We start from the raw sequence: 12,484 nt of genomic DNA, 5'->3' as shown, positions 1-12,484 counted from the left end.
GGCAATAAAACACCACCCGCATATTATCCACCATATTGCCTATACTTCTCCACCAAGTAGCATGGGATGCCAATATGAAATTAATGTAAAATTAAGCTGTTGTGCATATGGTGCCCATTACATGGAATGACCAAGTCCACATCTGCTAATCTGGGAGAGAGACAATGAGTTCCCCACAGCACCTGCTCAGATATGCCATCAAGAGAGGAAGGGAGGGTTGCCTCCTGTACCTATATTTGGGACTCACTTCCTCACTTGGCCCAGCCAACATGGTCCAGAGAGAGGCTTGTGGGCCAATATCATTATCCTCCTTTAAGTCTGGCTCCTCCAGGACAAAACAAAACAATTTTTTCCTTCCAGTAGCACCTTAAAGACCAACTAAGTTAGTTCTTGGTATGAGCTTTCGTGTGCATGCACACTTCTTCAGATACACTGAAAAAGAAGTTGCCAGATCCTTCTATATAGTCAGAAGGTGGGGAGGGGTATTACTCAGAAGGGTGGTGGGAATGGGTGATTGGCAGATAGCTGTGATGAGCCTGTTGACTCTTAACGACTGCAATAGGTCTTACAGGAAAAAGCAAGGGGTGAGAAGGTGAAAAATGGCTTTGTCATGTATAATGAGATAAGAATCCAATGTCTTTGTTCAGACCAGGTCTCTCCATGGTTTTAAGTTTGGTAATGAGTTGCAATTCAGCAGCTTCTCTTTCCAGTCTATTTCTGAAATTCCTTTGTAGTAAAACAGCTACTTTGAGATCTTGTATAGAATGTCCTGGGAGATTGAAGTGTTCTCCTACTGGTTTCTCTGTCTTGTGATTCTTGATGTCCGATTTATGTCCGTTTATTCTTTGGCGTAAGGTTTGGCCTGTTTGTCCAATATAGAGAGCTGAAGGACACTGAAGGACACCTGCTGGCTGGGATAAATTGGCTGTAATATACAAGTAATATACAAGAGGACCAAAATATGAAAAGAACTTCGATCTGCAGTCACCCTTCATCACATTGTACAAAAGAAAAGACTAAGAATCCTGCTGCAACGGAGTCCTCCAAGAAGTTCATGACAACAAACAGAATTGACCAGGGAGCTGCAGAGAAGAGAGATAATAACAGCCCTATGGTTTCATTATGAGTAATGCTAACAATGTGTGATCCCTATCCCACCTTTTCATATATAAGCTAAAACCTGAAGTGAAGAATAGAGAAGCCCAACAGCAGGATTGAAAAATAACAAGGGGTTCTAGGGGTTTCCGTAAATCATAAGCTAAACGCAGGTCAACTCTGATGTCGTGGCGAAATAGACAAATGCAATTCTAGGCTACATTAGCAGAAAAAAGGCATCTAGAAGATGTTATTGTAACAGCATCACCCATCTCTGCTTAGGTTGCACTACAGCTGGACTGCCATGCCCACTTCTGCGTGCCACAGTTTAAGAAGGATATTGGTAGACTGGAAAACATCCAGAAAGGGCAGGAGGCCAAGTCCTAAGAGGAGGAGAGGCCTACAGTGCTTTGAATGTGTAGCCTGGGTAAGAGGATTAAGAGGTGAGACGATAGCCATCTTCAAAGAACTGAAAGGCTGTCACAGAGATGATGGACCAAACTTCCTTTGGTCTAATTAGCTCAGAAAGGACTACTCTGGCAGAAGCAGCCCCTCTGAGGGTCTCTGTCAGAGAGAAAAGTCTTTCTCAGCCTGCTCCTGAGGAATCTTTAACCAAAGTAGCTGGAGATTGAACCTGGAACCTTCTGCATGCAAAGCATCCGTTCTGCTATGAAGAACATCGGAAGAGCCCTTCAGCAGCTGGATCAGACCAAAGGGGGCTCATCTAGTCATGCATCCTGTTCGCACAGCAGCCAACTAGATGCCCAGTGGGAATCCCACAAGCTGGACCTGAGCACAAGAGGGTCCTCCCCTCCTATGGTTTCCAGCAACTGGGATTCAGAATGGATAGTCAGACCTGCTAGGAAAGACTGATGCAGCTGTACAGGTCCAGGATGGAGAGGGAACAGTTTTAGAGGTGAAATGATAGCCGTCTGCAAATACCTAGTGTAGATGACAGGGCAAATTTATTTTGTGTTCTTCCAGGATGCAGGATCAACAAGTTCAAATTACAAGAAGTGAGAATTTTGAGCAAACATTAGGAAAAATGTCCAGCGTATGTGCTGCTTTGACAGTGGGACAAACTGCCTCAGAAGGTGGCCACCTCTCCTTTGTTAGAGGCACCTCAGCAAGGGCTGGATGGAAGCTGTGACAGGTTTCCTGCAAGGGGGGGGGGACGCGTTTCAACTAGATGTCCTTTGAGATCCCTTTCCCACATGTCAAACTCCAATGTTACAGGTCAGACTCCAGTCAGCTCCTCACCTGATCTTGTTTGAGAGTTGGGCAGCAACTGGAGCTATGCATTCTGTGTGACCTTATCCTGCCCCTTCCTTGGCCTGCACACCGAGCAGTGGACCCTGCTCAGTCCACATAGACAAAAAATAAAAATCACTCATTAACAGAGAAGTGAAACCCTTACTGCTTCTGCCCAAGGACAGGAGGCCCAACTGTTCTCATAACCACAAGCCCTTGAAGAACGAACTGAAACACCTTGCAGGTCAAGGGTCTGTGGAGCAGGCACGGCCCCCTGGATCCAATGCTGAGGATCCGCTTGAGAGGCCCTGTGGGTTGATCTCTGGTGAAGAACCCCTACAACTGTCAGATGAGGCTCCTCACTTGACATTCCCTGTACAGTCCTCAAGAATGCCGGCACCCAAAGCTTGGGATCCAGACCAAAAACGACCTAGTATGTGCCTATGGATACAGTCACAGGTCTACCCATGCGTATGCAATCTCTGATACTACTCCATTTTCACTGCCAGCAGCTGTGGTTTCAGAGACCAGAGGGTATAAGGCCTCCCAGTTAAGCCCCCCAGTAGCTGTAAATAAAAATGGGTTTCTGTCTCCTTGTTGAACTCCCTATAAGCCAAACCATGTTTCCAGATTACATTTTGGATCTAGAGTGGTTGTCTCTGCTTGACTTCAACTTGTTGAGACTATGCTACACCTTGAACCCTGTGTTTTGGTAAAAGGGTTTGTCCTTATTGGGATGAGAGCCTAGCCTGGTCCCTAAGGGCACCCACTGAAGCACAGCATAGCCCAGGCTACAGACTAGAGCTACAAACAGCTGCACACAGGGTGTTCCTGGTGGTCCCTGCACTTTAGGGTTCTCATTTGGGGATGCAATGTCTCTTCAGCCACCAGCAATGTGGATGCTGGCTGCTTTGTGAATTCAGCAGGAAAGAAATGAATGACTCAAACAAGCAAGAAGGAAATGAATGAAGCAAACAGCTGGAAAATCCAGGGCAGGCAAGTTGCCTCTTCTTCCCCCTAAAATGGCGATAAATGCTTTCACCAACTTGGTGTCCTCCAGATTATTTAAACAGAAGGTGATAAATCATGCTGACTGTGGTTGATAGATGGTTGTGGTCCAAAACATATGAAAAGCACCAAGCTGGTGAAGGCTGGCATTGGCCAGGGCCTCCTGGCTCTCCCCTAGATCCAGCTGCATTGGCACTATATGTCCAGGCCCTCCATGGGGCACCCCTTGTTCTGAGAGTGGGAGGCTTCCTTCTCCCTGCCCCCACAAGGATCCAGGCCTCAAGAACTCACTGCAACCTTTTTTGTCCTCTCCCTGGCTCTGAAGCGCTCTAGAGCAGAAAATGGCTTCCCCACCTGCCTCTTGCCCCTGGGGCAAAGCTCCTGGAAACAGGGCGGCATCAAAGCTGGAGGTTAGCCCATAGCTGGGCTTCCTGAGAGTTGCAGCTTCAATGTGAGAAAATTTTGTAAATGGTATACAAGCAGGTCTAGGATGAGGCATCCAGTTTTTTGAGTTCCACTGAACCACCCAGGGCATCTCTCCCTTTTCATTCCTCAGAAGAAGATATGGGAAGGGAATCAACAGACTTGAGAAAGTCTTAAACCCCTCACTTGCATGCTTCCTTTTGTCTGAAAAATCAGAAGCCCCTGCTAACTTTATCCACATGTAAACATAAAGGCCTCCAGCCCCTGCATCTAGTTTTGGCTTTACTAACTTTTCATTGCTAACCTGGCTGCACCTGTGTACAATTAACATCTGGAAGGGGAGATGGAAGCCTGCAGTATCCACACACTTAAAGTGTTTTGTGCAATGAGCCTGAGTGTCATCAGTGGCAGAAAATGATGCTCAATCCACACCAGGGGAATTTAAAATTATGGAACATGGTGGTCTGTCTGTGCTTTGGAGATGGTCAAAGTTTATCCCAATATTTAAGAGCACCTAGAAAGGCCCATCCCCCATGAAAGGCTTGTTCAATAAAACGAGACCGAGTGCCTGGCTACATTCTCCTTGCATTCCTGAAGCTCAACCTGCGACCTCATCATCCTCCCATTCATTCAAGGCTTAACCTTTGAGCTGTGCTTTCCCCTACTTCCACTTCATTTGTAAATTCTAAATGAAATGGCAACAATTATTTTAGCTCTGTTAGATTAATTAACAGCCACATCCTATCCTCCAGTGATGTCGACTGGGCAGTCCAGGACTACCTCTCAGTCACTTAGTGCTGGCATCACATGATGAGACAATGACCTCGTGACTCATCCTATGTATGTCCACCATCCACTCTGTGGAGAAAGGGGCACAGCGGAAGAAGTGGAGGCATGGCCCCTTGCAACACACACACACACACACACACACACACACACACACGCATCTTAACTCCTCTAAGAACCATCGGCTGTTCTACAGATGCCAAACCGTGCTTCTCTGGATGGCAGGAGGCTGATAAACTCAGCAGCCAACTGGAAGATTAGTAGCCATGGCAAGGAAGTCAACTCACCTGCAGCAGTGCAACTCTGCCTGAAGCCATGGCAGAAGAAGCATGGAGGTGGTGTGTGACTGAGAACTTGGTCCAGCTCACAAGCCTCCAGCAGCCAAGGGCAACAGAAATGCGGAAGCCGGTGCAAGCTGGCTTAATGCTTGCAGCCTCAGAAACTGGGCATTAAGACCAACCACAAAGCCACAGGGGAAACAGCCAGCCAGGCCAAAGCAGTCCTCACCGACACACAGAACAGCGGGCTAGGAAGAAGAGAAAGGCCACTGGCCAGGCACCCACACCTCATGAAACACTCTCAGAACAGAGGGAGGAGTGCAGGTCAGAGTCTCCTGCAAAACCGACACTTCAGCATGACTTGTATGTAAGTGGAGACTCACGTGGGCAACAAACCCCACCAAGGCCAGGAAAGCTCCAACAATACACTGAGGAAGGAAATGGGGAGTCCAGGCAGTCAGGGAACACTGGCAGAACTGCAAGCCAAACACTTGGTTCTGTGGAGCCTTTCTTGCAGGAATCCAAACAGATAACAGGGGCATGGAAGCAAGCCCTACTGGGGAGGCCTACGTGATGCCTAACATCACCATCACCTCTCTCGGCAGGTGAGCCTGTTGGCAAAGGCATTAAGAGGACCAGGTGAGCGCACCTTAGTGACATAGTGGTAGGTGTGTTTGAACTGTGTCTTCCATCTGCCCCAGCTAGCATGGCCAATGGGACTTGTAGTCCTACAACATCTGGAGGAAACCATGCTGGCTACCCCTGTGTACATGAAGGACGGCAGAGAGAATGCCCCCCATGGGCCTCAAGAGATGGCAGCAGTGCACCCAGCACAAAGCCCAGGAGCACCTGACTGGATACAGAAGGCTCTATTGCCAGGCATCTCCTTGGGATGAGGGTCTGCTTGGCTGAGAGAAGATCCAGCTGCAAACAATGACTCAGCAGATGATAAGGAAGAAGAGGAGCAGAGGGGAAGGGCTTAAGGGCCTTCCTCTCAGGCCCTTGCTGGCTTAACAGTTTTCCAGCTCCCACACCAGGTGCTCATCATGAACAAAACTGCCCTTGCTGCTGTCCCAGGGCATGTTTCTGGCCTGTTAAGAAACATACAAAAAAGCAGGGACAGAAAAGTAGAACTGAGGGAGGGGAGAAATGAGGAGAAAATTTAAACATGCACTGCAGGTTATAGTGGTATAAAACGAGTTTGAGGTCTGAAGGGGTTAAATGGTTGTTTTTAATGATGCAACCTGCCCTGGGACCTTTGGGTGAAGGACAGGTAATTAATCAAACAATGACACGGTTTTCCTAAAATGTTGGGAGGGGTTTCTGAATGAATGGGAATGACTCCCTCACTGCTTGGAAGAGAATGCTTCTGAAGAACTCTGCTGCCTTATCTCAGAGCAAAGCTGCTGGCTTTAGCCCAGGCTGGGGGTGACTCCATCGTCCTTCATCATTGGCCATGATGGCTGGGGCTGATGGGACATGATGAAGGGCACAGGCTCCCCAGTCCACAGAATTATTTGGGAAACGTCAATGAAAAACCTCTATGCAGGTGCTTGGGGCGGCTTCTGATGCAGCTGGTCAGAGTAAAGGAAAGGGAAAGTAGAGGCCCTGGAGAAGGCAGGTGGGGGGGAACCCTTCTCACTTGCAATTGGAGGGCCATCCTGGGCCCAGGAATAGACTCAGGGGGCTCTTCAAACATCCATGGGCTTCTAAGGATTGTATGCAAGTTTTAAGAGGAAGCCTGGTGTTTTAGGAACACCCTTGGGTGTTCAGTGGTCATAAGAGGACAGGGGAAGAGAAAGGGAGGCAACTCATCAAACTGGGCATTGAATGCAGGATCCCAGCAGCCACAGGAGCTTCCATCACCTTCATGAATTATTTACTATTATTTAAAAGATGCAAGATCCGAGCCAGTTCATTTGAAGGGAGTTTACGCTTCCAGGTTTTTGCTGGTGCTTCATTCTGGTAATTACTATGATTATAATTTTAAGGCTGTCTTAGATTATTTGTTGCATTCTATTCTGCATTACGATTTTAATTGTTCCAATGATTACTTTTCAAATGGTCGTCTACTGCCATGGGAAGTGGCTCCTCCAGGATCTAGCTACCCACAGTTCCTGAAGCACTAGCAGTATCTAACAACACGCCCCCCCCAACAATCTCTGCTAGGAAAACCCACACATGTGTGAGCACACGCCGCTCCCTCCTCACTTGGTATAGCCAGAAATGGAGGGGGGTTTAAGTGCACATTAAGCAAGTGAGGGACATCTGCAGCACGCTGCATTTTAATGCAAAACTAATTTTGCTGAAGCAGGGCCAGCCCTTGGATGGGTTGCCTTCCTCCCTTCTACTTTGTTGCACCAGTTACAACTCAGGTTAAGTGGGACACACAGCTTTCAGAATTGAGGCCATCTTGAGTCCCCCTTGAGAGAAGACAAACTGGAAATCAAACTTAGCAGTAGGGGGAAAACTGGCGAGTGGGTGGGATCTGTCCAGGTCCATTATTTGATGCAGCAAGGAGAAACATGGCACTTTGTGCCTGTGCCCAACTTTGACAATGAAATGTGGCTCGGAACAAGGTATCCAGGAAACTGCTTCATGCCTCAGGAGCCAGTGCCAGAACTGGAACCAGAAATAGAACCAGGGGTCTGGCTGGAACAGCTGGTGGGAGTTGTAGTCCAAAACACCTGGAGGGAGCCAGGCTGAGGAAGACTGATCTAGGAGAACCAACCCAAAGCTTCACTCTACCGTGTCTAGCAATCTCCTCCCAAAGGCTTCACCCGCTGGATTTTAACAGCCTCCCCACTCGTGGCCAATTTCTGCAGTGGGAATTCAGGTGCATGAGGTTGTCCACAAGGTAATCTGATGCTCAATAAACTCAGCCACCATCAATTTAAGCTGGCCAGATTTTCTACCTTGTCTGAGATGTGGCTCAAGATGAAGTTCAAGACAAGAGAGACTCTTTCTGTCTTGATAATTCCCCAGTTCCTTAGCATGGGGCAGATGCCAGAGCCGCCAGGGCTCACTGGTGAAAAACTGGTTGTTTGAATCCTCAAAGGTTGTTGAGCCTGCTAATTTGATCCTTCCAGGTTAAATTGCCATTCTAATGTTCATTCTCCAAGAGGGTTGGCCACTTTCTCTTGTAAAGCCAGTTAGGTTGCTGATCCTCACAACTCCTGGTTGCAGTCACCCTCCTAGGGCACACATTTTTCTAGGGTGTGTGGATTTCTTCCATGTGGCATTTTCACTTTCCTTACAAGCCATGTAAGAGAAGTAATCTTGACAGGATTGCATAAGGGGTGGTGGTGGAGGTGGTAGAAGAGGCTCCTGCAGGCCAGGCCAAGGGGCAACTCCCGCCATGCTGAATCTGGCAAGGCAGTGAGCGTCACTCGCCTCTGCTTTTTGCTCTCCAGGCCCAGCACCAACAACTTCCCCGCCCCCTTCCTCCATCTGCCACTGATCCACTCATTTCTCTCTAAGTCCCCCTCCCGCCCCTTCCTTGGTATTTAGATAAATTATCACTATGCAGAGCTTTACGGCGCTTCTACTGCGTAGGAACTAGACTAGACTAGATATAGATAGTAAATGGTGGCGAAAGGGCCCTCTGCCCATGCTCGGAGGTATCGTCTCCGCGACCGTCCAGGCTAGAACTGCTACTATGCTCAGCTCTTTCCGAAACAGCGCCTGGCCATTTTGAAGAAGGAAAACTGATGGAGGGAAGCACAAGGCAGACGCCGCCGCGCTTGAGGGAGCCTCGGCTACCCGATTTACAGCTTCGGCGCCGAATGAGTTCCGCTCCCCCCCCGCCATCCCAATGGTTTTATTCCCCCTCCCCCGAAATCGCTCCTCCTGCAATGACAGCATTGTCTGGGCTGGGGGGCGGCGGCAGGCCAGCCTCGAGACACCCCCCCCCCTCTGCCCGCCGTCGCGCGTGCCCATCCTCCGCGCGCTGCCTCGGGAGTCCGGCGGGCCAGGGAGCCAAGGGCGCGACGGGCTCCCCGGGAAGGGAGGCAGAGGCAAGCCGCCTTGCCTTGCGCGCCCCTCCCCGCCAGGCTTGTTTACGGGTTTCGGCCTCCCGCAGTAGTAGCAGCAGCAACTCCAGCCTCCGCCCCCCCCCCGTCCTCGCATCCTCCCCATTCTGTGCAGACGGGGCGCGGCGGCGGCGGCGGCGCCGGCCGGTGCCTTCCTTCTTCCGAAGCGGCTCACCTTCATGTCGTTGACGATGGCTTGGAAGAGGCCGCCCAGCGCCCCGCACTCCTTCTCCGCCGTCTCCATGGCCGAGCGGCGGCAGCCCGTCGAGGGGGGCCAGTCCCGACACAGCCCCGCGAAGGCGAAGGCGGTGTCTCCTCCTCCTCCTCCCTCTGCCTCGCCGCAGCCTCTCTCTCTCTCTCTCTCGCGCTCGCTCGCTCGCTCGGCTCCTCGGCGCGCCTCCCTCAGTCACTTCCCGCCACGGGCGGCCCTCCGCGCTGCCGCAGCCGGGAGCGAAGGCGATGAAGAGGCGCTCCGAGCAGTGGCCATCCTCTGGCCCGGAGCAGCAGCAGCAGCGACGACGAGAAGGGCGGCGAGCACCCCGCCGGCCGGGGAGGGGGAGGAAAAGAGCGTCGCCGCGCGCAAAAGGGGAGCCGGGCGGACGCCTCACAGGGACGGGGCGCAGGAGAAGGCAGCCGGAATCCGAGGGGAAGGAGCGGGGGGGGGGGAGGGATCCAGTCACGTGGGCGATGCGGGGAGGGGGCGGGCCGGGAGGAGGGGGAGGGGCCGCCCAAGCTAGGGGCTTTGCAGGGAGAGCTGTGGAGCCGCCGCCGCCGCCGCCACTCGTGGAGAGCCCGCGGGTGACCCACAACTCCGAGCTCCGCCTGGGCAGCTTCGATGCAGCGGCTTCTTGCTCTCGCCCACCGAAGCCTGGAGCTGCCGAGGGGGCTATCGAAGACCCTCCCCTCGCCACTAACAGGAGGCGGCTGGCCCCTTGGGGACAGGAGACACCCCTCCTGTCGGACCCGAGGGGAGTGGGCGGGAGGGAGACCTGGTGGGTCTCGGCTACACATGGGGGGCGGGGTGCAGAGCAGTTGCGTTTTCTGGCTTTTGCCTCGAAGCTCCACGCTGCGTGGACGGGCTGGACTTTCCCCAGCCCCCGTCTGCAAAATGGGAGCAACCCTGCCCAACCTCTCCAGGGGAAGCAGGGTGGCACCATCACCCAAGCTTGCCTCCGCTGCTTGGCAGCCGCGCTCCAGAACCTCAGACCTGGCTCGACTGCTGCCGAGGATTGAACCTGCCCCATTCTGCAGGCCAAACAGCAGCCCTCCCGCTGAGCTAAGGCCTTCTTAATTGTAGGGCGCCCTGCTCAAGAAGCAGGGGCCTCTTGGGCCTAAAGCTAGAAACGAGGTCAAGGTCAAAGGCAACCCGGAGCTCAAAGTTCACCTGCAGCGTCTCCACGGAGTTACTGCTTAGGCCTTGCTTCTACCTAGGTAGTAAGAGATTGTGGGTGGGGAGGTGCTGGTATCATTGCATTGCTGCTGCTGCTGCAGCTGCTGCATGATTATCTGCTCTAGAAGAGGCTGCCTGTTGCATCACTCCTTGAGGCCCTGCTGTCCTAAGTAGGAGGCACAGCCAGATATGCAAGAGAATCAGCTTCTCAAAAGGCAGGCAGATTTTCCTGTCACAATTAGTAAACCTTTTCAACCAGAAGGCAAAGTGAGGTTCCAGATTTAATGCAGGTACACAGAAGGAACTGCAGAAGCCCCTGCAAGTGAGAGTTTGCAAAGAAAAGTGTGGCTAAAAAGGGAGCTTTGCTTGTGGAAATGATACTCATTGATCCAGGAGAAGCCTTTATTTTTTAAAAAAACTTTATTCATACAGGACACCAAAGGTTAAATAAAATGTCAGGGTTCAAATTACTAGGGTAAAGGACTTCCCCACTCTTTTAATAGAAGAAAATGCCATGTCTGTTCACAGAAATGAAAGCAACCAGACCTACTTCTGAGTATAACGTGCAGGATAAGGGAGCACTTTATGCAGAGTGGATAGCAGCAGAAATAAGGTCCAGCACCTGCTGTGGTACCTTCAGACTGGCACACAGGATAGATTCACCTTCCAACCTGCTTTCCTCCAGCTGTCTTCGACTAGAATTCCCATCAGACCCAAAATCAGACCGTCTTGTTGGCTGGGGCTGATAGAGGATCCTTTCCAGCTCTACAGTTCTATGAACTGTAGTCCAAAACAGCTGGAGGAAAAGGCTGGGTAAGTCTTGGGCAGCAAACTGAGGTTTCAGCAGGCCCCCTTGGCCAAACAGCAGTGCAAACTGGGCAACCCCTTTGATCTCTCATGGCAGGGAGGATGTAGCCAAAGGAAGTGAAGTCCATTCTGCCATCAATCATTTTATTTGCCATACCTTTTATTGCAAGGAGTGTTTTACAATAGTACAAAGAAATCCAGGCTAGAAATACAGTTGGTCTATAGAGATCTATATATACACATACACACAGGTTAGCTGTAAGCTAAGACTGTGCAGTCCAAACACATGGTTTTTTGGGGGCTGGATGGGAAGCTGGCAAGGGAGGTGATCCTGCTGGGAGTTCATAGCAGTTGACCAATCCACACATGGGGACCAGTGTGCAAGCCCACAGGGCTGCTGAGAGGGGTCAAGGCGCTGTGGATTTGGCAACTGCATCCCCAAATCAGTGGGGAGGAAGGGCTGCACCAGGGTTTCCCACACACCCTCCCCCCTCTCAGGCTGGAAGTAGGAAGTCCCATTTCTTTTCCCCCCTCTGGCAGTTGCAAAAGCACGGCTACGACCATCAGATGACCATCACAAGGGAAGGGGAAGGCTCTTGCACCACTGCCAGAGAGGAAAAGCACATCCCAAACTAGACAGCAGCTTCTTGTTCCACCTCACAAGCAAATCTTGCCTGGGAGGATCAGAAAAGGCCCCCCAGAACATGCTGGCTCGTCCCCACAGCAAGGTGACATCTCTTCAATGTGTAGCTAGCAGCAATATCCAGCCAAGGTCTCTTCCCAACTCCAAGCCATGGAGTTTAGCTACTCCGGCTGCTTGGCTGCTTCCTCTGTGTCCCTTGGGTTCCGGCCTTCAGAAGACAGTTCTCCGATCCAGGTTCTCGCCCCGGTTGGCTCGCTGGTGCCGGACCTGGAGGTGTTTGCTCTGGACCTTCTCAAAGTGTTGCAGCAACTCTGCGTAGTCTATGGCAGGGGTGGTGACAGAGGTCTTCTTGGAGGTGAGGCTGGCCTTTGGGCCATCCCTGGGGAGAGGGAAGAGAGAGCATCAGGGGCTGGGGACTGTTGCCAACAGACATGTGGCCAGAAAGAGGGGCTGGGGACTGGAAGACACATTCACTCTTGAGATAGTCACCACTCAGGTGCCCATGGATGCAACAGTAAAAAAGAAGGGCAATGCTGTAAGCACCTCTACTCCGTCTCCCTGCAATCATATGCAGGTACAGCAGGACCCTTTTGTGCTCAACCAATCCCTTTGAGGAAGGGGAAATGTTCTTGAAGTTGCACAAGACCTCCTGGTATTCTTGCTCACTACAGACTATCTCTGAATAGAATCATAGTATCACAGAATTGGAAGGGACCTCAAGTATCATCTAGCCCAATCCTCTGCAATGCAGGGATCTCAGCTAAAGCATCCA

General features: G+C 51.3%; 2 protein-coding genes across 7 annotated transcripts in view; both read right to left on the bottom strand.

The window, feature by feature from the left end:
• Positions 1–9,494, bottom strand: part of MTSS2 (MTSS I-BAR domain containing 2) — a 54,830-nt gene extending 45,336 nt beyond the window's left edge. For 3 of the 6 annotated variants that reach the window (XM_053399414.1, XM_053399416.1, XM_053399418.1), the window contains exon 1: positions 9,048–9,494. In XM_053399414.1, coding sequence (XP_053255389.1) covers positions 9,048–9,116 — 69 coding nt within the window. In that variant the 5' untranslated portion in view covers positions 9,117–9,494. The remainder of the gene's footprint in view (positions 1–9,047) is intronic. The other 3 variants (XM_053399415.1, XM_053399417.1, XM_053399419.1) reach the window with 2 other exon arrangements.
• A 1,702-nt stretch (positions 9,495–11,196) lies between these two features.
• The window catches only part of VAC14 (VAC14 component of PIKFYVE complex), a 70,444-nt gene continuing 69,156 nt past the window's right edge, over positions 11,197–12,484 (bottom strand). Inside the window, exon 19 of the mRNA XM_053399392.1 lies at positions 11,197–12,091. Within this exon, the coding sequence (XP_053255367.1) occupies positions 11,923–12,091 (169 nt within the window). The 3' untranslated portion in view covers positions 11,197–11,922. The remainder of the gene's footprint in view (positions 12,092–12,484) is intronic.

This window comes from Podarcis raffonei, chromosome 8 (assembly GCF_027172205.1).
Source record: "Podarcis raffonei isolate rPodRaf1 chromosome 8, rPodRaf1.pri, whole genome shotgun sequence".
NCBI classification, from domain to species: Eukaryota; Metazoa; Chordata; class Lepidosauria; order Squamata; family Lacertidae; genus Podarcis; species Podarcis raffonei.
This window is presented reverse-complemented; position numbering and strand designations above follow the sequence as displayed.